Raw genomic sequence first — 22,949 nt, forward strand, 5'->3', positions numbered from 1 at the left:
TTGTTTGTCTGGCTTCACTGTTTTTGTTTCGTTTTTGTTTATGTCTGTTTGTTAGATTGTTTTAGTCTCTGTTTGGTTGTTTGTTTGTGTCTGTGGAGAAAACCAGAAAGAATAGTAGCTGGTCAGATCGAATCAGTGGTGCATGCATTTTCCAGTCAATGTGTTTTATCTCAAGGATGCACAACTTTGATCATATGAAAGTTGTCCTTTTGTTGTTGTAATTTCTCCCCCACTTCTTGAAAAGCTTGATTTAGCTAGCTGGAAGTCCAAATGATGGTTGAGAATTTTGTAGTATGCTGTAGAAACTCCTGTTTAAACCTCTAAGTCTCATTTGCTGCATCCAAAGAGAGGAATGAATTGTGTAATACCCGTACTGGAAATGAAAGGAATTTCCTTCCCTTCCTCCAAAATGTCAGAGTTTCTGTGTCAACCAATCCGGGATGTCCGTTTCTGTTTAATTGGTGAATCATGTTGTCTGGGCTTGGCAATTAGAGTTATTCTTTGCTGGGTCTTCTGCCTTTGAACTCCACCAGACTTTTGGAAGTCATGCTGGGTTCGACATTTCGTCGACCCCCTGTGACCTCTTGGAACGTTTTAATTGGTCAGTATTGTCCCCGTAGACAGGATTCCTCCGGTCTTCCTTCCTCCGATGCAGTCTTCCCCGTCAGCTCAGGATGTCATAATCACCACCACCACCAAGGGAGATTTCCTGTGGACTTTCCCCATTAGCATAGATGCTGTCGCAATTCGCCAGTCATATTGGAAGGACAGTAACTACAGTGTACTCTACTAGTCAGAATATACATCAAAGACAGGCAGAGTTAAATGATCCTATCCTAAACTGATTTCCTGGTTAAATCAAAAAAGCTCTCTGTGAATAAGTGCCATCTATTGCCAATTGTCACTCCGCGTGGCTATTCTAGGAAAGAACGAGACAAAACAAAACCAAGAAACATCTCGGGTAAAGGGAAGATGGAAGCTCTCATGTTATTGACATCGATCTGAACTAGACTTGACATAGTGTAGGGCCTACTGTGAACAGTGAGTGAGAACATTGTGTTTGAGCTGTATGCTTAGTTCAACAAATTGAGGGGAAAAGAACAGATAGACAGATGTTGACAGTAAATTGCAAGCCACACAAAAAAATCTGAAGAGATAGGAGTTGTTTTATCTCTACATTTGTAGAGTGACAGTGAGTGTTGATTTGACAAATTGTCATTACACACTGTCACTGTATGTCAAACAAATCCAGTATTCAGAAAGGCAGAACTTGATTTCAGCTCAGTGTTTACCTATGTCTGGTCCCTGAGTGCATTGTAAGCTCTCATAGCGCCATGCGTCTGTCTATCTGTTCTTTTCCATTCTTTGTAAAAGAGGATTCTGAATGTTCTGTGAATTTCGCCTGAATAGTTGTGAAAGAGAAGCTCATAATGAGCAAATAAATAGCCAGGGAAAATATAAATCAGCTAGAGAGATAGCGAATGATTACTTTTCAACAGTGAAGATATGTGTTGCATAAATGACTGAGTTTGGGGAATACTACTAAAAATGTCTGCAAATCTATCTTTTGTATGGAAAAAAGATTCTCAGTTACTGTTAATGAGAGTTACCATAACAACATTCTCCATTATGATAATCTTGCATTTACATGTTGCCAGCCTTGGGTAAACTATTCTCTTTCCCTATGTGACTAGCAGAGAATCGAAGGTATCTTCCTTTTAGGACAAAATGAAAACAAATACATCAAAATGTATCACAGGTATAGGAGTGATCTCTGTCTTGTAAATCTGTGTCAGTGAAAGGCCTATGAAAATGAATTTGTGAATAAAAGATTAGTTGATAATATATGATTTTGAATTGAGGGGAAATGTCTTATTTTCAGGATGGGTGTAGCTTGTGGTTTGCAAATTCACTAACTCTCTTCAGTTTGTGGAGAAGATTTTGTGTTAAAAGCTTAGATTTGTGGCTGTGCATGTAGAACATGGATTTATGTCATTTGGTTTTAATCAGAATTAGCTTACCCTACCATTATTTGCTATGAATAGGCCTGAGAGTGCTATATCAGGCAAGACTGATCCACTTGTAATGAGCGAGCTACATGTTTTTTCCTCTTCATTTAACTCCTCCGATCATCTTGAGAGGAGGCAAGGCTTTAGCAAGATTACAGGCTTGACAGCCTACACCTCCCTTCTCCCACAGTCCTTGTAGGCTTCTCGAGATCTATTGTGGGCCAACAACAAACTGGTCATTTTCTTTATTCACTCAATTCCTGGCATGAGCCACCTAGCTGACAGAGACAGAATATGTATAATGAATGTGGAAAGTCAAATTCATTTTCACCCCAAATAGTATGAAGATGAAATTGTAACAAATAAAGACAGAAAGAATATAAATTATTAGTGGAAAAGTGAGCAAAGAAAATGGGATTCCATCGGGAATTCTGTCTTTATTTGTGACAAACTCAAAAAGCTGCATCACTTCGGTGATCCCTCGCATTTATCCCCAAGTTGAATTATCCTTCGGGTTTATGCCAGGTTCAAGTGTGTGCATGTGTGTCACACACAAACACACTGCTATAGCTTCTGACCACCCGAGCATTGAGAATTAAGGGTTTCTGGGACGAACACTGTACTAGGGCTTTCTATAGCTCAGTCGGTAGAGCACCGGTCTAGCAATCCGGAGGTCTCGGGTTCGACTCCCGATGGAATCCCATTTTCTTTGCTCACTTTTCCACTAATAAGATGAAATTGTCATGTCATGCAATGAAAAATTCTAAAATCTAGAGTGTTTTTGTGTTTGAAAGTGGACAAAATTACGAATGTTTGTTGTTGCTCTATTTTCGTAAGTTATAAAAACTCACTCTAGCACTTTTTATGTCTTTTGCTTAGGCTCAATGAGCACAGTGCAATTTTTGAATTCTTCTGACATGCTTGCACCCATTGTAGTTAAAATATTATAACTTTCCCTACAGACTTGTTTCTCTTCTCAGAAAGCAATGCTGTTTCTGTGCAGGTTCCTTCCTGCTTTAAGGAGACTGCTGACTCACAAGAGTTTAAAGTGCCCATTTTTTGTTCTGTGTTGGCACGGAGAGCATTGCTACATAAACACTTGCAAGATGATTTTTTTTTTGTCTCTGTTGTCATTTATGTCTGTAGGTCAAGTCGGCTGTGACTCGTCTCGGCACCAACAAACTTCACATTGTGTCTGCTTCCTCTGATGGGACGGTCAAATTTTGGGACAAGGCAACTTTCACTCAGGTAATTTATCAAAATTGGCTTGCGAAGACCTTTTTTATCGTAAAATCCTTCATTTTCATCTTCTCCATTTTGATATGAATGTACAATTATATTCCTTTAATTGGTTACCTCACAAGCAGGTAATATCAATTTCATTCGCAGCATCATATATGATTACCATTCTCCAGATTTTGACCGCCTACTTGTTTGATGAAAGAAAATAAAATGTGCCGTTCAGTGACGGTGATGGAAAGGGGTGCGGTCACCAAGCAGGAGAGCTTCCCCATGACACCGCCCACACGGAGACCCCTTCCCTTCCCCTTCATTCCCCCCCCCCCCCAGGTTAAGAGGACTGACACCGCTTGACCTTGCAGGATCTTTCTATCCAAACAATATCTCAGCGTCACCTCACTCATCGTAGTCTGTGGGACCCAAGGTTGGGAGTCCTCAGGGAACTCGTAGCCAAGACCAAGGTCTGTGGTTACCCCGGGAGCAAAGACCTCTTCTCAAAATTTTTTCACTCCAAGGAGTCGAAGGGGGAAGTCAACGAGAGTTTTCAATGCCTATCCTGCTAGGTCAGTGCATTTCAGGCATCCCAAACGTGCTCACGGAGGCTTGGAAATATTGGCAGACTGGGAATTGTGGTTTCTACCTCATCTTGATACTCCATTGTCTCTAGTTTTTGACTCCTGCTTAGGGCATTTGGGATATCATACTGCTGTCCAGGATTATTCCATATTAGGGAGAGTGAGCCCTAAGGGTTCCACTCTAGGACAGAAATAGGCTCCTTGCTCTTTGCATACAAGAAAAAGAAGGGAAAGTAAAATGATAGGAATGCTGACCAACGATATATTTGGAGCTAGTATCAGATGAATGATATTCTGATTCTTGGTGTTGTCTTCAGATAGAATGGCAAGACTGCCATGAGAGATGTTCTCTTGTAACCAGTTTCCTTTTGTTCTTCATTTAGTATTCTTTAACTGTAGCTTACTTCGGCAGTTAGTCACCACTTTCTCTTCATTTTGCACCATACTTGGGAATTTCATGCCTGTTCCTTGAACTTTCCCTTCACCTGTCTGTGGTAATGTATCTGTTTCTCCTGTATTCTTTCACCTGTTATGTTCGCTCTCCTAATCTTGCCTCTCACTCTCTTTCTGTCCATCTTTGTCCTCTTCTTTTTCTCATTCGCTCCCTTTTTTCACTCTCTCTTTCTCTTGCTTTCTTTCTTTTTATCCAAAACATATGTTTTCTAAGTATATGTTCACAAAGAATACCTGGATGACAAGCTACAGTTAGTCCCATGTGCAGAATGTGTCATATCAGCTGGAGTGTTAACTGCTCCCACACTCATCGTGTGAATTCCCCTCCAATGACTGGCATCTCCTAACCTCTTCTGACTGGATGTCAAAGTAATTCGCTCGTCTCCCAAGTCCAAGGTCGCCTAATTCCGGGCATTTGGGTTGCCCCCGTGCGTGTGCGCAGAGGCTGGAGAAAGAACACATGCTGCATGGCTGTAGGGTGGAATGTTGGGCCAAATTAGGTCAGTCCATGATCTTCACTGATTTCCCTCCGACCTTTCCCCATGGAGACAGCAAGGTCTGGAGAGGAAGCCGGTAGTGTGTCTTCCATTAGGATTTACTCCTCGCTGTCTCTGTCAAACTCCCTCCTCCTTGAAATCCATCAGAAAACTGGATTTAGTAGCAATTTTTCTGCTGATACATTCATATCAATATCCATCCCACGGACCACGGAAAGTCAGCTGTTCATGAAAGTAGAGCTGAGTCAGTGTTATCCAGCCTTACTGTGTACGTAATGTACATATCATGCACTTACCTGTTGTTTCGTCATGTAGTGTGATACTAAAATTGAATCAAACCAATCAGATCATAGAATTAGACTTGGTGAGCCGTGCTGGCTTCTGTGATCATATCGTGCAAAGCCTCCGAAACAGACCGAAAAATGACTTTTTAGGCCAAGAATAGTACGTGCACTGGGTCACGTTTATGCCGAGCAAAGATTTTGATTTTTAGAGCGAGCTACAAGCAAGCCACTGTGGGATTTATGAGCTTTCCCATTTCTCCCTTATCTACAGCATTGAGTCATGTGTACATAGTGGTTAGGGAATGTTCTGAGAATGTGACATATCGATGCAGTCCTCTGTGATAGTCACCATCTTAACACTATACAGTTGAACCTCTCTTATCCGGCCTCCCTTTATCCGGATCTCTCTATTATACGGACGCAATCTTGCCGTGATTTTTTTAAAAAATAATTACGGGAGGAAAGGGGGATTCCCAACTCCTTGAGAACTCCTACACAAACACACATGAATTACATATTACTTCCAACATGATTAACATACATTACATCAAATTTCCTTCCAAATTGCTTACCTTCAGACATTTTAACATCCCCAAACATCCCCAAATGTAACAATGAAAAGGTTGCAGTATACACATTACTACATGTGGTACTACAAAACTGGGCTACATCAGTACATGTGTATGTATATGTACATGTATAAAGCATTGAGACTCCCGTATCCGGCCAAATCCCTTATCCGGATGAGCCCCGGTCCCGACTTGTCCGGATACGAGAGGTTCAACTGTAGTCTTATTACCAGCTTGTTGATAATATTAGTTGGCATGTTTTTTATTTCATTACCACAGTGTCAAGTATTACCTTGCTATTCATCTTAACTTGTCTTATTTTGGAGGGAAAATCCATTTGCATATAAATATAGCTCACAAAATAGCTGCACATTTAACAGCATCAATCATATGACCTCATATATTGTTTATAGATCAAAAGAATTGACAAATTAAAGTTCCTGGGAGTGGGGTCTTTATTTGCATCTATCATTTTATTCATTATTATTTTGGGTGGGGTTTTTTCGTGGGGAACTGTCTATTTTCGAAGAAACGTCAGGGAGTGATGGTAGGATGGAGGTGGGGGGGGGGGGGGGGGGATTCAATCCTGGATATACAAATCGGTTTATTAAAGCACAATGAAGGATTTTTATGATTGTACAGATCTTTGGTTTGACATCAGCCGGAAGATGTTGTAAACTTTCTCAGAAAGGGAAGAGTGGGGAATATTTCGCCTTTTCTCTGCTGAAGGAAAATTGAGTATCAGCAGTTAAAGTGCATTCCTTGTCTGTTCTTACTACGTGTATACCAAGCACAAACTTTAGACAAACTTGGATGAAAGCAAGAGAGTATTAATCCCAGTAGTCCAAAACCTTGGAGGGAGCATTGTTCTTTCATTCCTCTCCAAGTTGGCTAGCATTGTGATGAATAATGTAAACTGCCATATCTATGTCACTTGCCCAAGCAGGGAATTTCAGTGGTTAAAGCCAAGACCTTCAGGCATTGAGACCTGTAAGAGTCTATTAAACAGAGGGCGTAGGGAAGGGGTTAGACCTGGGAGTTTTTCCCCCCTATGTCAAGTTTGCGTTGGGCGTGATGGCTGTAAACTCTTCACATGGTTTGTATGCTTTGGCTGAGTTGGCTGAAAACTGACAATTCCTTCCTGCCCTTCTCCCCCTTCATCCTCCATCAATCAGGCTGTGAGCCATTTTTAGCCGATTCTCTCCCGACACAGCAGATGTGAAGCAAGCTAAGAATATTCAGGATGACAGAAACAACATCAGAAAGGGGAACAGCATCTGATCTTGCTTTTATATCTTACAGAACAGTAGATTAGGCCCTTCTCTTGTAATGCATGCTTTGAAAAGACCAAGGAGAAACTCACTTTATAAATATTTTTTCTGTTTTTCTTAAAGAGGAACTCTTGTGTTTAAATCTTTTTGTTACACAATTACGTTCATATGCTGTAAAAGTTGATAATTTTGCATGAGTAGTTTTTCACGTTTTACTGAGCAAGATGACTTTGGGGTGTTTTTAATTCCAAGTAATCAAGAAATTACATAGTGGTACATATAACAAGCAAAAATATCGCATACATTTATTTTCATGCTAGTTCTGGTTGCGTGAAATACACCTCCCCCCCCCCCCAAAAAAAAAAAAAAAACCAAAAACAACAACAACAAACAAACAAACAAACAAACAAACAAAAAACAAAAAAAAACTCCACCTCAAAAATTTCCACTTTTATAGTAGTGAAGAGGCTTTTAATTGTATAATCATTATCATCCCTCTGATAAAATGTGAAACTGAATGACTTTGTTTGTAGTAATTATTAGCTCTCTCTCTCACAAAATTCAGATGGTTTTTTTTTTTTCTGTATTAAGTCAGCATACTTTAATGTTGCTATAAAATATAAAAGCATCAGTTTTAAATAGTATCTGCATGGTATTACAAGCATCCTTTTTAGTTTGAAGATTTTCACAATATCAGTAGGGAAGGCATTTTTTCAGGAATCTTGAGGCCTCGAAAGAGTGAAATGCAAGTTTGCGAACTTTTAGCACTTATTATCCCAGATTTACCCATGTGGACCCCACATAACCTCATGCCAGTAAGTGATGATGTATGTTGACATATAAGGTTGATATGTTTTAGCCTCTATTCAAGGCTTTTATCTCTATTCCCTTGAGTAAGAATGCATCATTTTTTTTTTAAATCATGCACTGATACCACTCATGCTCCATTCGTTCTTTTGGAATGATTGATGCATTCTGATACATTTTCAATTGCTCCAATCAGACAAGAAGATCTCCTCCAAAATTGCCTAACAACTGCAAAATAAAAGCTATCACTGATTATTGAAAAGGATCGACAAATTCTCAAGACTACAAGAAGCCAATGTCTTTTAGAGAATACCTCGCACACGCACGCACACACACACACACACACATCAAAATCACCCTGTAATGTTCTGTCATTTAGCGATCCTCAAAAGGGTGTCATTGACTGCCTGTGTTTGATGTTCCCTTTTACCCAGAAATTTCCAAGTTGGGGTAGGATATAAGTCGAAGCCCCTCCCCTACCACCTTTTATGAATTTCAAGGGCAACGCAAGTGGGATGTAATGGAACAGACATCTCATAGGCAACGGAGTCTTGGCTTAAATGGAGCATACATGTAGGGGGCAGATCCAAGGGTGTGTTCACACTGCACACTATATCCTGACCTTTGTTTGTAATAGTGAGTCAGGTTTTGCGGGTAGAGAAGTGTGTTCAGGTTTTAACCCGTGAGGACATTTTATTTTGCTACAACACACATTTTCCATAGACCCTTGCCCGAGTATACTCGGGACTCGTCCTCAATGGGTTAATAGAGATAGCAGATCTGTCAGAAGTTCTCTGTCTCATGTGGCATTACCTTGCATGTGAGACCCAAGTTCCTTGTGCTTTTTTTTTCCTTCTCTTGTTAGTATATTGACTGGCTTGACACTATTCCAATTTTGTTTTTATGCATGACCATGGGAGTTTGAATGCATGTATCTTGTGGTATAGCCACTTTTTGTCAGGTTACCTCCAGTAACTGTAGAGAGGAGATTATATGGACTTTGGCTCTTTGCATTTCAGAAACTAAATGTCTGTTGGCTTTTCATCATTGGTTAACTGGAAGATTTCACCATAACCCCTGCACACCTCATATACCTTTCTCCCATGTATCATCTCACACATCCCCGATTTCAACAGAGATAACTAAAGAAAGAAACAAATGTTGTTCCTTTCTGTGTTGGTCACCCCCAAATAAACCTTTCTTTGTTTCTGTTGTATTTCTATCCCTAATCTGCACCTTGCCTCTACTGTATCTTTCTCTATGGAAGATATTGATTTCTCTTCCAGTTGTACTCTTGTTTGAGAGCATGTTTTTCCAGCCAATCTCCAAATTCCGCTCCAAATTCAGGTCACAGGGATTATGGTTTGAGGGTCTTCCTGATTTGGGCTATTAGTATTTTGTGGGGAGTGGCTGTCATATTTACAGCATTGTAAACTGAAACAGGAGACAGGCTAAATTGTATTTCCAGAGTTATAACAACAAAGAGACAAATTGCAACAATTGATTTATGATGATACTTGTGACAGGAACTCTTGAAACTGAATGGAGAAAAAAAAAATCCCCTATTGCAACTTTTGCAGTGCCTGTCAGAGTTTGTTGATGATGTATTTTGAAATAACAGAATATTGAGGAAATAGGTAAAATTCTTCAAACAAAAATAGATAGCTGTAATGCTACTATCTATGCTGTTGCAAGTTAGATTCTTAAAATAAAGTTTACTAGCAGATGAAAAAGAAAAATAAACTTTCATAACTCTTCTTATCTCAAGGTTAGGAGAGGCTTCTTTTCCTTTTAATGTTGGCCCTTTTAAAAAAAGAAAAAAAAAGAGATTTTGTCCTGACTTGGCAGAGACTGTCGCACCTGGGCCCCGAGTTTCCTGTGCAGGTCTACGTCATGGTGAAGTTAAGATACGGCTCACTGCTGTTCTCGTTTCCTGTCATCCCAACTTACCTTGGCAGGACCCGACATGTTATCTCTTTCTCCAGCTATCACGCAGAGAACTCATCGGAATGAGACGATGAACAGGAAATATCCAGAGAGCGTTTTTATCCTTGACTTTTATTTCTCCTCTTCATACTTAGATATTAAAGAAGTATAAATTTGGTGACTGAGGCAAACATTTTTCTCTCTCTTTTATAGGAATGTTTAAGTCTCATATCTAGGACAGTCATTCATGGTAGCAATCAAATTACTCTTTTATATTAAAATTTGTTATGATTTTGTGACAGTTAAATGCAGCCACTGACTTATGAGTAACTTCCTTGTCAAACATCATTTAAAAAGCCTCACAATGACCCACTGTAAATTTGGGCCAAAAGGAAATGTATTGATTTCTCTGTGCATGTTATAGTTTTCATGTCATGGAAGTGTTCTGTGTGACAGTTCATATGAAAAGAGAAGTTTTTATGTTGTTCTTTTTAAAGAGCATGATATACAGGTACCTTGCTTGTGCCCCTGTGGGGTGGTCTTTTATGGATACCTGTTTATGAAGTATTTGGCAATTAAACTTTCTCCTCTCGGGAAATGAAGTGAGATCCCATGTATACTTCAGTTGCGTCACACTAGTTCTGTACTGTCCTTTCAGGCAACCCTTTATCTCTATACATAAAGGGGGGGGGGGGGGGGGAGGAGGCATGCCAGCACACAGCATTTGTCAGACTGACCCTTATAGAAGTAGAACTGAGCTCCTTTAGTGTCAGGGTCAGATGCACTGTCCACAGGGCCTAGTCACCATCTGTATGGTAGTGTGGATGTTTCTACCTGCATTTATGAATTTGACAAGTCATGTGCAGGAGCAGATGTGAGCTGTCTTGTGTTGTGGAACATTCCCATCCGAATAGATCATCTCACACAAGGGTTTTCCACAAACAACATCCCGTAGGTGCAACAGGTGCATTGTCTGGTTGTGGTGGGAACTGTAAAGTTCATGTAGCCACAGTGACCACATAGACTGTCATGTCTATTTTCACTCCAGTGGTGGTTGTTTTGTAGCACATTGAAGATTACTCACGCTTGACCAACCAAAATGAATGTCGTTTATCGTGCATGCAAACAAAAATGAGAGTTGAGGGATTGAAGCCAAGAAAAAGAAAATTATATTAACAGTGAAATAAGGGAGATAAAAAAATGTAATGCTAACTTGTCAGTGATGCAGAGTAGTTTGTATTCTTACGGGCCCACATCTACTATCGACAGTAAGCATGCATTCACACAGTATGTGCTAATATTTCATTTGTGTATCTATCTCATTGAATGATTTGGATGAATTTGCATCTTGTGACAACAGAGACAGTCAAGAAATGCATTGTGGCTGACTGTTTCTCTGTATCTATCTGTTTCTTTTTACCCTTTTTTGCTCCCTCCTAGTACCCTCTGTATCTCTCACTAAATACACCAGGCTCTGCAGACCTCATGTAGGCCTCTCACAGGTAGAAAGTTAGATATGATAGAAGTCACTAGATGAGTTAGTTTTCAAAGGTGACAAGCTACATGTATCTCTCTCAGATGACTAAAAGTGACCAGTCATCTTTGCTTAGGCAACAAACAAAACAGATGACACCAAAGTGATTTTTAAGTATCGAGGAAGCTATCTTATCTTATTATTTGTTTCCATGACAACTTGTCAGACTTACTGACAGATTCAACTTTAAAAACCATGAAAACAGGTCTCTGATGGCAAAACTGGAATCTTGAGTTGAACCAAGTCTCTTTTGTTGATTGTACTTTGTAGAGATCATCAGAATCACTTGACATTATGACACAAATCATTTCAGTCTTACTGAACAAAACATGTTAAAGGGTGTGTACAGTTCTGGTCGAGGTGAGGATTTAGCTTTTAACGTTTTGCGAGATATTCAGAAACCACTCTATGAGATGTCAAAGAGCATGCAATTCTAAGGGGTATCAAAAGTTTATTTGATGAAAATCGGTTTTGAAATGGCCGAGATATCCAAAAACAAGGTGAAACAAAGAGATCCTAATAAAAGGCGTGGCCTGTCGCCTTTCATTATTATCACTTTATTGGATATCTCGGCCATTTGAAAACCAATTTTCATCAAATAAACATTGAATCCTTCTTAAAATTGCATGCTCTTTAATATTTCATAAGCGGTTTCTCATTATCTCACTTAGGAATGGTCAAAACATGAATCCCCACCTCAACCATTACTGTACAGTCCATTTAAGGTAGCTAGAGACAGAGCAAGAAAAAAATAATTGGTCAATCCTTGCCAATGCAAAGGTAATTGCTTCTATTATCCAATAAATTACTATTTCTTCTTTGATTGGTGTAAAGTTGCTAACCATGGGAATTACTCTTAAGACTTGTTAGTGATTACATTTTTTTTTTTTACAGAAAGATCAAACAAATTGTCTAATAGTTTGCATGTATCAAACAAGAAAAAGAATTTTTCATACTTCATGACAATATGTTTTGAAGCCATCAGATACAGGCAACAGGGGCCTTATAGAGAAAACAATTAGTTTTGGGTTTTTGTACTCTCTGAATGATATGTATTTTGTTAATTGCTAGTAACATAATTTCTAGGCATCAGATGAATTATACAATCATCTGATAAGTGGCAGAAAGCAGTTATAAGTTTTTTTATTAAAAAGAAAAAATGGTGATTAATTCATTTCTGTCATTCAAAAATGGGCATTTCTGTTATTCAAAAATGGGAGGCAGTGCAGTAGTAGCCAGGGCTTATTGGATAAATTTCCTACTACCACGTAGAAATCCAATTTCAAAAGGAGGCTTCTGGCCGTGAAATATCAGTTGAGATAATCCCCCTTGGACTTGACTGGCATCTGGCCAGAACCTAAACACAGTGTCTGCCAAATTTTAACCAAGGGTTTCCCCCCATTTCTGACTGTCCAGCCCACAGTGGTCCAGCTATGATATAGTCACAGTCAGCAAGCCTTTTCCTATTTCAGGCCCCTCATGTAATAGGTGTAGGTATGAGATGGCAATCATATAAGATTATATTTTGCATACAGTATATGTTTTTGTTGTTGTAGTTGTTGTTGTTGTTGTTGTTTGTTTGTTTGTTTGTTTTTGGTTTTTTTACCCTTAGCCTTTTGTGCCCAAGCACTTAGCTTTAAAGGGATGGTACAGTTTCAGTTGAGATCGGGCTTCAGGTTTCCAATGTTTTTTGATGATGATTCTTTTAGATTGTGAGAAACCTCTTATGAAATATGGAAGAGCATATAATTCTAGGAGGACTTCAAAGTTTATTTGATGAAAATTGGTTTTGAAATGCCTGATATATCGCAAACAAAGCGATCCTAATAAAAGGCGGAACCCACCTTTATATGATCACTTTGTTTTACTTTGTTTTTTTAATATCATGGCCAATTAAAACCCATTTTCATCAAATAAACTTTAAATTTCTATTAGAATTGTATGCTCTGAAACATTTCATAAAGTGGTTTCAAAGTATATTACAAAAAGCAAAAAGCTAAATTCTCACCTCAACCAGTACTATACCATCAGTTTTTAACTCTTTAAGCTTTTTTTTTTTTTGACAGCATTCAACAAGCCATCCAAACCTGGCCTAGTTGTACATCTAGCAAACCCACTGAGGTGTAGCAATGATGGTGGCACAATAGGGATTAGGGGTATTAGCTAATCTCAATTTCATGGAAAATTAAGTTTTGTGACATCTATGCCATTTGGTGAAGCAAGCACAGTTAGGATTAAACCATTCATCTATGACTACCAGTACTTAATGCTCTTTCCTTTTTGTGTTAATAAAGACAGCTTTAGGTTTGCAACAATTTATTCTGATTAACTCTGGGTGCCAAGGTACTCACCACAAGTTGATCTCTCAAGGCAATCATTTCTTGTTCAAATCGAGCATTTCCGTTTTTTTATTGGCCCCCTCCCCCCATTGGTTTATGCCATGGGGAAATTAAATCAAACATTAATCAGGGTGGTTTGACACCCTGGACTAGTATATAAGGTTTATACAATTTCTTTGATGGTAATAAAATCTTTTGACTGTGTTTAGGAGTTGAAGAGTGAAAGAAACTTGACAATAATGCGTAGATGGCAGGAATTAATGATGCAAACTATGTGTCACTTCCCAATTCTGACATCTTTAAAGTTTTATTCTAATTTTCATCCCAAGTGCATGTTTGTAGATTAAGTTATGGTGATGATGTAAAAACGTGCCCAAATCCTCCGGGGGACTTTTAAGAAGTTCCGATTCTCTTTGGGTGGTAGAATGAATGGAGACAGGAATGTAGGGGCTCAGTCTGAATCAGGATGCCCCCCTGAGATGCAGAAGTTGGGGGGGGGGGCAGGAAACATTAGCCATTACCTTAAAGGGATCGTTAAGTTTTGGTTGAGACCTAATTTCAGGTTTCTAACATTGTTTGGTGAGATAATGAGAAGCCTCTTATGAAATATGAAAGAGCATGTAATTCTGTGAGGAATTCAACGTTTATTTGATGAAAATTGGTTTTGAAATGGCTGAGATATCCAAAACAGAGCGATTTTAATAAAGTGTTGGACCCACATCTTATTATGATCGCTTTGTTTTACTTTGTTTTTGTATGTTTCAGTCATTCAAAACCCGATTTTCATCAAATAAACTTTGAATTCCTCTTAAAATGGTATGCTCTGTACTATTTCATAAGTGTTTCCTTGGTATCTCGCAAAAAGTTAAAAGCCAAATTCTCATCTCCACCAATACTGTACCATCCCTTTAAAGGAAGCACACTGTTCTGGATGTATAATGCTCTCCTTTTCAACTCGCTATTATGATCATCTACACTGCTTTCATCTTTTCACCTTCCTATGATGTTGGGGTTCTGTTTGTTTGGCCTTTATTGTATTCCTGAATTTGTATGCCATTCCACATTTACATCAAGTTGACTTTGAATAAATCATGTTTCGCTGTTTTTATCTTCTTCATTTTCTCTTTCTAGCACTGTCCTCAGTGCTCAATATTCTTTTTCTTCTCCTTTCCATTCTCTACATTTTTAAAAATCTTTTCTTCTCTTTTCTTGTTTGTGTTGTTATTCTTTTTGTTTTCCTTCAAGTTTTTAACATGACCTTTCTGATGTGAGTGACGTATCTGGTTTTGTTCAGTCTTTAGATGCTGCTCATATCTCATTCCTATTCCCTGAGATATCACTTTTAAAAATTTCAATGAGTCTTGTCATTTGTAGGACTGATCTTCATCGGATGATGTGAGTTGAATTAGATGGTTGAATAAGAATGCCGTCAGAGATATACCAAAATTTGTGAAATGAGATTCCAGTCATTCCTGTCTTTGTGTTGCTTGATTTTCTTCGCGTGCCCCTGATTTTGTATCTTCATAGGACATCTTAACCCGTTGAGGACGAGTCCCGAGTATACTCGGGCAAGTGTGTACTGTAAAACATGATATATTCGCGGCATGAATTTTTCGCCAATTGGAGCTGACGGCCTTTTTTGCGGCATGAAATTTCCGCGAACTGCCACTGGCATTCAATGCATATAGTGTAGACAAGAACTTTCGCGTGCATTTTAATTTCGCGAATCTTGGTGCTCGCGAAATTCGCGAAATTAAAATGCACGCGAAAATTCCTCGTTTTACAGTATGCGAAATGCGTGTTGTAGCAAAATCAGTCCGTCCTCAGTGGGTTAAAGTGCAGTGCTAGGGCAAGGGGATTCTATGTAGATATCTCACTTCAAGCATGATATGAGCCTGAGTCTTTTTTGTCCTATAGATATATTTGATGGAGAAAGTTGAAGGAGTTTTCACATTTTATTCAAATTAACCAGTTAAAGACCAGTCCGGAGTAAACTCAGGCAGGTGTCTGTGGGAAATGAGTGTTACAACAAAATCAGCTTGTCCTCAGATTGTTAAGACAGTGGTCAGGCACTGGCGATCAGCCTGTAGAGTGTGATCTTGTTGCGTGCAAACATTAGCATGTTATGACCTCACCTTTGCTTCATCTCCTAAACTCAGAGTCAAGAACAATGGACAATATGGAATGTGTCCTTCAGAAGAAGGGGGAAAAAAAGATGTGCCTTCAAATTTGATTCATGCGATTGTGTTTGAGATGAGCTTAATTCAGGAAATTCTGAATGAAGGAAGCAGTTTGTGCCCAGGCCAGCTAGAAATGATGACTGTTGGATTCAGAAATAGGTTTGGTAGTAGGGTAGACCATGATGCAATGGTGGATTGAGAGAATAAAGTCAATTGGTTGGTCAGATGGGTGAGTGGTAACCCTGACTCATCCACGGGACCTTTGTTTGTGGTCATGTGACCTGTCTCGCCAGCCATGCCACCAATGTCATTATATCTACAGTTGTTGACGGCATAAGGAGATAAGAGACGGGGACATAGGCATGACAAACTCTGATATCGGTTTGGACTTTTGTTGGTGTTGTCTCCAAGCTGGTCTTTACGGGTTGTCCTTGACCTTGTGAGATTGTAAGTCAGTTTTTTAGTATGGTAGAGATATATGACTGATAAACAGTTGTCCAAGTCATACTGGAGTGGCGCCAATGTTGTGCCGTACACAGATGATTTTTTTTTCCTACATACTAACCAAGTCTTATTGAGAATGATGGTTTAATCATGCTGCCCCTTCACTTTGGTATACTCTCCATCTTATTTGAAGGATTCATCTACTCACTTTGGTACACATCCCATTTTATTTGAAGGACTCATCTACAAACCAAAGGTTCAAACCGTCCTAAAACTTATTAATTTGAAAAACCATATTAAGTGGGTTTATGCTTACATTTGATAGCATTGTTCTGTCCTTCCATTTCAAAGGCAGTGATATGTGCTATATCAGCAGCATTGCATTATCATTGTTGTTACATTAGTCAATATGAAATTCCTGCCTTTTCTGTACACTTTTGATATTTCCTTTTTGGGAGCTGTTCAATCAGTTTCTTTAATTTGTTGTTGTTTTTTATTATTATTTTTTTGTGGGCAGCAATCACCAGTTCAAACATGAGTGTATGAATTAGACTCATTTGTTTCTCTTTTTGTCTTTTATGTGAGATACTGTGTTTAAAATCAGCATCATATCTCTACCTATTAGCTATGAAATATGTGGCACATAAGGAACAAAGAAATGCATGTATAGTTTGTGCAATTCATTCTCATTTACTCATATTGAATTGCAGAGTATTGCAGTCCTTCTGTTAATAGTATGTTAATTTTGTAGCATCAATCATATGTGGAAAGTTCATTTTAAGCTGGTGGGATATTCATCTACTGCTGCATCTGAGTCATGATGGAATTATATTCAGCAGCATTAGAAATATTGCAGCCTTACTGTGCAAAGACATGCTATCAATCACGATCCCCCAGGCTAATTAATGTCGCAACAAAATGGATTGTGAGTGATATGTAATTGGACCACGTCACAGCTTATTAAATGTCGCCTCATCTATGTCTATGGTACTTGATTGAGGCAGTGTGATTTTATTCCTCTGACTCATGGCCAAATGTTTTCTAATGTGGCTTCTCATAATTACAAGTAGAACATTGCAATAATCAATGCATGCATTGGGATAGATTAAAAATCAATTGAGCATGCAGATCCCTTGCAGTTCTTATTTGACTTAGGTTGTAGGGGAGAGTTCAGTTCAGAGCATTCAAAATCTCATTCCAGAATTTACAAACTTCTGTTCTGGACCACCTACACCATCAGCAAAGTGACAGCTTATGATGAGAACTGTTTAGTGAAATTTGACCAAAAATTATTTGATGAAAACTGTGAATTTTTTGTAAAATTTGTGCTACAGGTGAAAATGATGTGGATAATTTGTGTGAAATCCATTGCAATTGATAATTGGTGAAACTAAGGCCGTGTTTATGCTTCCCTTTTTCGGGCCAGAATCAGCGTTTTGAAACGTGATTAGTGCAAAACGCTGTTGCGTTCATGCTCACTTCGATAGAAACGCTGATTCAAAACGCCGATCCAAAACGCACAAAAAGGTGCATTTATGATCGGCGTTTGTAACTAATCACGTTTGACGGGGAAGCATAAACGCAACAGTGTTTCTTAACGCGTTTAGAGTGATGTCATATAAACGCCTTTCCGGTTCATGTGAAAAAGCGCACGCTGCCAGGCCAGGCCACCGATCGCAGCGCGTGCCCCAATTTGACCTGCCTCTGCTGAGGTCAGCGAAGCAATCGCAAACGCTCTTTCCAAGGCTCGAAGAAAGTGAGCATAAACAGTGCTCCCGTGAACGGCGTTTTGAATCAGCGTTTTGAATCAGCGTTTCAAAACGCTGGTTCTGCCTTCGCAAATTGAGCATAAACACACCCAAAGTTTGCAAGGATGTGAGTATTCCGCTGCCTGGCTGGAAGGTTAAGTCTCATGTCAGAAACCACAGAGGGTTTCATCCCATATACTCTTCAGAAGTGATGACAGGGTGCAAATATTCCCCCCTTGTCCCGGCAGGGGTGTGTTGGTTGACCTCCCCGCTGTTAATCCTAGATGTCATTCTCTTTGCTGCTAGTTACTAACTACTCACAAGACTTGCACTGGTATATCTACCCCCTTGAAATCTAAAATATCCGGAGTAGGGATATTGTGTATTCTATTTTTAGCTAATTCTTCGTTCAAAGATGAATATCTTGTGATGTTTCACTTGGAAATGAACAGTTTTAGTCTTGTCAAGTTTGTTTTGACATGCTATTTTGAACATGGGAAAATGTGTTATAGCAGGCTCTGTAATTGGCATACCTTAAAGGGCTATATCTGTGAAGTACACATAATAGCAAGACTCTCAGAAATATTGAGTCAAGCTAACATCTTGTCCATGACAGAAAAGCTAGGTCTTGTCAGAAGTAAATTCTTGTGTTTCATACCAGCCTAATTAGTAGATCAAGGCATTTTTTACAGTTCACAAGATGATGTTAAAGACATTTTGTTTGCTCCCTTTTCACTCCTGCACTTCAGCCATATATGTAGAAATTGTTCTAGGGCAATTATTTCCTGGACAATTACCCCAGACCCTGACCCTGACCCTAACCCTAACCCTAATCCTGAACCTAATCCTAATCCTATCCCTAACCAAAACTCTAACCCTAAACTTAACCTTAACCGTAATCTTAACTCTAACTTATCACTAACCAGTAATGGGGGGGGGGGGGGTGGAATTGCCCTGATACGGTAGAAATTGTTGATTTGGCTATGCATCGGAAGATTGATGTGCTTCATCTTTTTCACTGATTTCACTGGTTCTGATGAGTCGATTATGCAAAAATTTCTGGTTTTACAAAAAGTCACACCTTTCCTTATAATTATGAAACTGGCAACTTCTTTATGATGGAAGGGGATGCAATGTTATATATTTCCAGTGAATTTATTTGGAAAGTGAAAAATTCTGACCATTATTCTCTGTACAGAAGGGGAGAGTATTTTTTTAATGACATAGGGTTAGTTTTCCATTTCCTAGAAAGAAAAAAAAATTCTTACACAAAGTTGGGAGACATTTTTTAAGCATGCAAAAGTTTGTGATGTGTACAAAGGGGAGATATGACCTCCCCCCCCCCCCAGTCTCATTTTCTACTCAGCACACGCACACATCTCAACATCTCCATGATTAATATTTAATTGATGCCATGCAGAGCATGAGTGAGTAATATTCGAGGTATAACTGCAGATATTGACATCATAAGAGGCACCTTTGTGACTGCTGTACCACCTCTCTTTTCCTCACGGTTCCTCATACTGTTGCTCCAGAACCTCTTTCAAGCCTCCAAGATGCAGTTAGATGATAATCAGCATGATCTTACATCATGTGATAGTACTTGTGATACACTGCCCTTTACCTGTCCATGTGGAACTGACACGGTCCTTGCTGTGTGTATACGGATTTATTATTGGGTATTCTTTGCTTATTGGATTTCCCGATCTGGGACTTTTTTGGGTCTCATTTCACCTCCAACTGCCATTGTTCCCAGCTCTAAGATTACAAAAATGTAATTTTTATCTCCGCCATGTCATGAGACCAGGAGGTACAGGGGGAAATCACAGGAGCTGTGATCATGGGAGAAGGAAGAGTATGTGGCACTGAAGTTGGTGCAAAGATGTGGATGCACCAATGATCTCCTTTTCATGACAAAAACAAAAATCTTCGTCTGCAAGATAGTTTCCTTCCAAAATGTATGATGTTTAGCAGTGATCGTAATTATAGGTAAATTTCTGATCAGCTAGAAATTAGTTGGAAAAAAAAGTAAACTTTTGTGGTAAGCATAACAGTGAAAAGTTAATCAAAATCGGCTAGAAATGAGGAAAGCTATGAAATTGTAAAGTTTTGCTGATTTTTGCAAAAACAGTTCTCAAACAGTTATTATGAATATGCAAGTTAGTGCAATGATGATGTCATCACCTCCCAATTTTCTATCCATTGCGTACAAACAAACAAAAAATCCATTTTTTTTTGGCCTAGAAAAGTTAAAAACACTGTGCTATTTCTGGCTGAATAATGTTACAATAATGATCAGTGAGGTATATCAGGATTTGAGACTTTAATTGCGTTTAAACAAAAGAAAAATGGAAGTATAAGATTTTTGTGTAAAGCTATATATAATGGTACATGGTGAGGCAATGACATCATCAACCCCACATTTGCATATTCATATTGACCCTTCATCAAGAAGTATTTTGTGAAAATAAGCAGACCTTAACAATTTCATAACTTCCTCAATATTTATCTAATTTTTAAAACTTTTTAGAAGCACTGAGCATTTGTTATTTTGAATCCTAATTTTTCAATAACTTGATATCAAGAGAATATTAGAGACTTTGGTTGGAAGTATGACCACCTAGTGTAGCTTTTTCAAACTGGAAACATTGCTGACTGGTGCCTTTCAGCCGAATGTTTGTCAGGGAAGATTATGATTGTGGTCATAGCATCTTACAACCCTTTCACTCCAGAGCTAGGCCCCAAATAGTATGTTTAATAGCCAGTCAATGACACCCTCAAGGTCAAATCTTTATTCTCACCTAATTCCCTCCTCTAAATGAGTATAGCTTTCATCCTAGACTCGCTAATCCAGGATTATGCTGTCTGTATGACCCAAGCTATCCATTGCCCAACTCTGTATGCAGCAAACCTGGATGAAGTGTAGGCATCTCAAAACAATATCTGTATGGATGTGTATGATGAATCAGACCATACTGACTCTCTCTTGATGCCTTGATCTCTGTGTATTGATTGACGTTATGTTTCATCTGACAAAGGATAATAATGGATTGCTAAAACCAGACCTACTTTCCCATTCAGTTTACAATGTTCAATTCTGTTTAGCAGCGATTTCACTGGAAGGGTTTAATGTCAGTTGACATGATTAGCTAGTCATTTTGTAATACCTCATAACAAACAAACAGTGACATATTTCTGACTGACTGCTGATGGCAGAACTCCAGTAAGGAATGCAAGCATTCATGCGGACTTACCAATGTAAAGACTCAGATAGCACTTTGTGTTGCAAATGCATGAAAGACTGCTATTTTGATTTAATACTGGTAGTAGGGATTTCCCCCCATGTGTTACACTCTGGATGAGAAGGAGAGAAGCACATTGTGATATATACCAGTCAGACATGATAGACAGTAATGAGTTCTGGGACGAAGTACTGTAAAAGTGGAAATTTTCGCGGTGTTGAAATTTTCGCGCATTTCGCGCAATCAGAAACTAGCGCGAAAATAAAATCACGCGAATATTTTTGCTTGCCATATGTTCCTGTGCGTGATGTCTTGATTCCGCTGAATTAAAAACACGCGAAACTCTTCTCACCCGGTCAAGCGCGAAAATATCCACTTTTACAGTAGTGTGGTATTCAGAGTCAAAGTAAACATTGGAAGGTAAACAAGTTCAGTCAAGAAAAATGTTAATTCCTGTTTAACGAGATGTATCATTATATCTTTATAAAGCTGTTGCGCTTGAATACCTTTTTTTTTTGGCACATCAGAAATGTTTACTCCATGACTATGATTTGATTAATTACAGTTTTTTCTTCCTCTTTTCTTTCTTTGGTTTACCTGCAGGTTGGTCAGTTCTTCTGTCCATCCCCGGTCACTGCCCTGTCCACCCAGTCTGGGGCCAGTAGAGATGTGCTCTGTGGTGACCGTCTGGGCAACATCTACCTGCTGACCTGGAAGGACTAAACTGACCTTAGGTCAACTCACTGAAATCAGAGACTCACTACCCTAGCTATCATTCCTTGTGTTTCAAAACTGATTTTATAGAATCTAGTGCAATTTTTTTTCCCACTTTGATACGTTGTCATTAGTGATGAGTGTGTTCGTTCAAGAGACGTAACACTATGTGTAATCTGTAGATTCACATCATGCAGTCATGTAGGTCTGTTTTTCCATTTCCTGCTTGATTTCCTATTTGCATTAAAAAAAAAAGAGTTTGAAATCTAGTTTGAAATCTAGCTTGAAATCTAATCTATTTGTTTTTTTCTACCAGCAGAGAGATATAGATATATTTTGTTTTTTAACCTTTACTCTGAAAGGAAAAAGAAAGAGGAAATTATCATGACTATCTGTAATAGATTACTTGAGATTTAAGATACCTTATATCTTCTGAGAGAAATAGAGATATATTGATATCATATATACACTTCTATTCATGTACGTTTAAAATGTGTGTGTTTTAATGGTATGTGTGCTTATATTCTTCTAAATGATTCATTGTTTTGATGCTAATGATTTCTAGTGCAAAGCATTTCTAATGCAAAGCATTTAAAGCAATTTCAGCATTTCTGCATCTTTCAAGAAGAGCAGAAAATCGCCAACAATCATGACTAGTAAATCAAATTTACCAATCTCAGTTGCTCCAATCTGATTTATTTGCAACCAAGTTGCATTTGAATGTTTGGTTAGTTGCAAAAAATAGCAACTATTAAGTCAATATTATTTTTTTTTGTGGGTTCCAAAGAAAATCCTCTTCCCTAGTTGTAGAAGTGTACATCAATGAAAAGTAGTAACACCCCACTGCAAAGATTGTACTACACAAAAGACACAGAGTGTATCAGGGTGGTTTGCTACAATACATTTATCACATTGCAATATCTCTGAAAGTTTAAATTAGTACAGTCCATTCCTGTTGTATCAAACACATTATAAAGAAATTTTGTTACAACAGAGTAAAAATTCAGTTCCTAAGATTATAATTTTTATATCTTTATATACTTTATTTGTTCAGCTGAAACAATATTTTGATAGTATAATTTAAGAAAAATGCCTGTCCCCAGGATCTCATTATAAAT

At 38.5% G+C, this 22,949-nt stretch overlaps 1 protein-coding gene across 1 annotated transcript in view; it reads left to right on the forward strand.

The window, feature by feature from the left end:
* Positions 1–22,048, forward strand: part of LOC139725787 (telomerase protein component 1-like) — a 93,587-nt gene extending 71,539 nt beyond the window's left edge. Inside the window, exons 49-50 of the mRNA XM_071636868.1 lie at positions 3,156–3,257; positions 21,721–22,048. Of these exons, the coding sequence (XP_071492969.1) occupies positions 3,156–3,257; positions 21,721–21,840 (222 nt within the window). The 3' untranslated portion in view covers positions 21,841–22,048. The remainder of the gene's footprint in view (positions 1–3,155; positions 3,258–21,720) is intronic.
* Positions 22,049–22,949: the final 901 nt, after the last annotated feature.

Source organism: Diadema antillarum, unplaced genomic scaffold, assembly GCF_040938485.1.
Source record: "Diadema antillarum isolate AM-2024a unplaced genomic scaffold, OU_Dant_1.0 seq00000059_RagTag, whole genome shotgun sequence".
Classification (NCBI taxonomy): Eukaryota; Metazoa; Echinodermata; class Echinoidea; order Diadematoida; family Diadematidae; genus Diadema; species Diadema antillarum.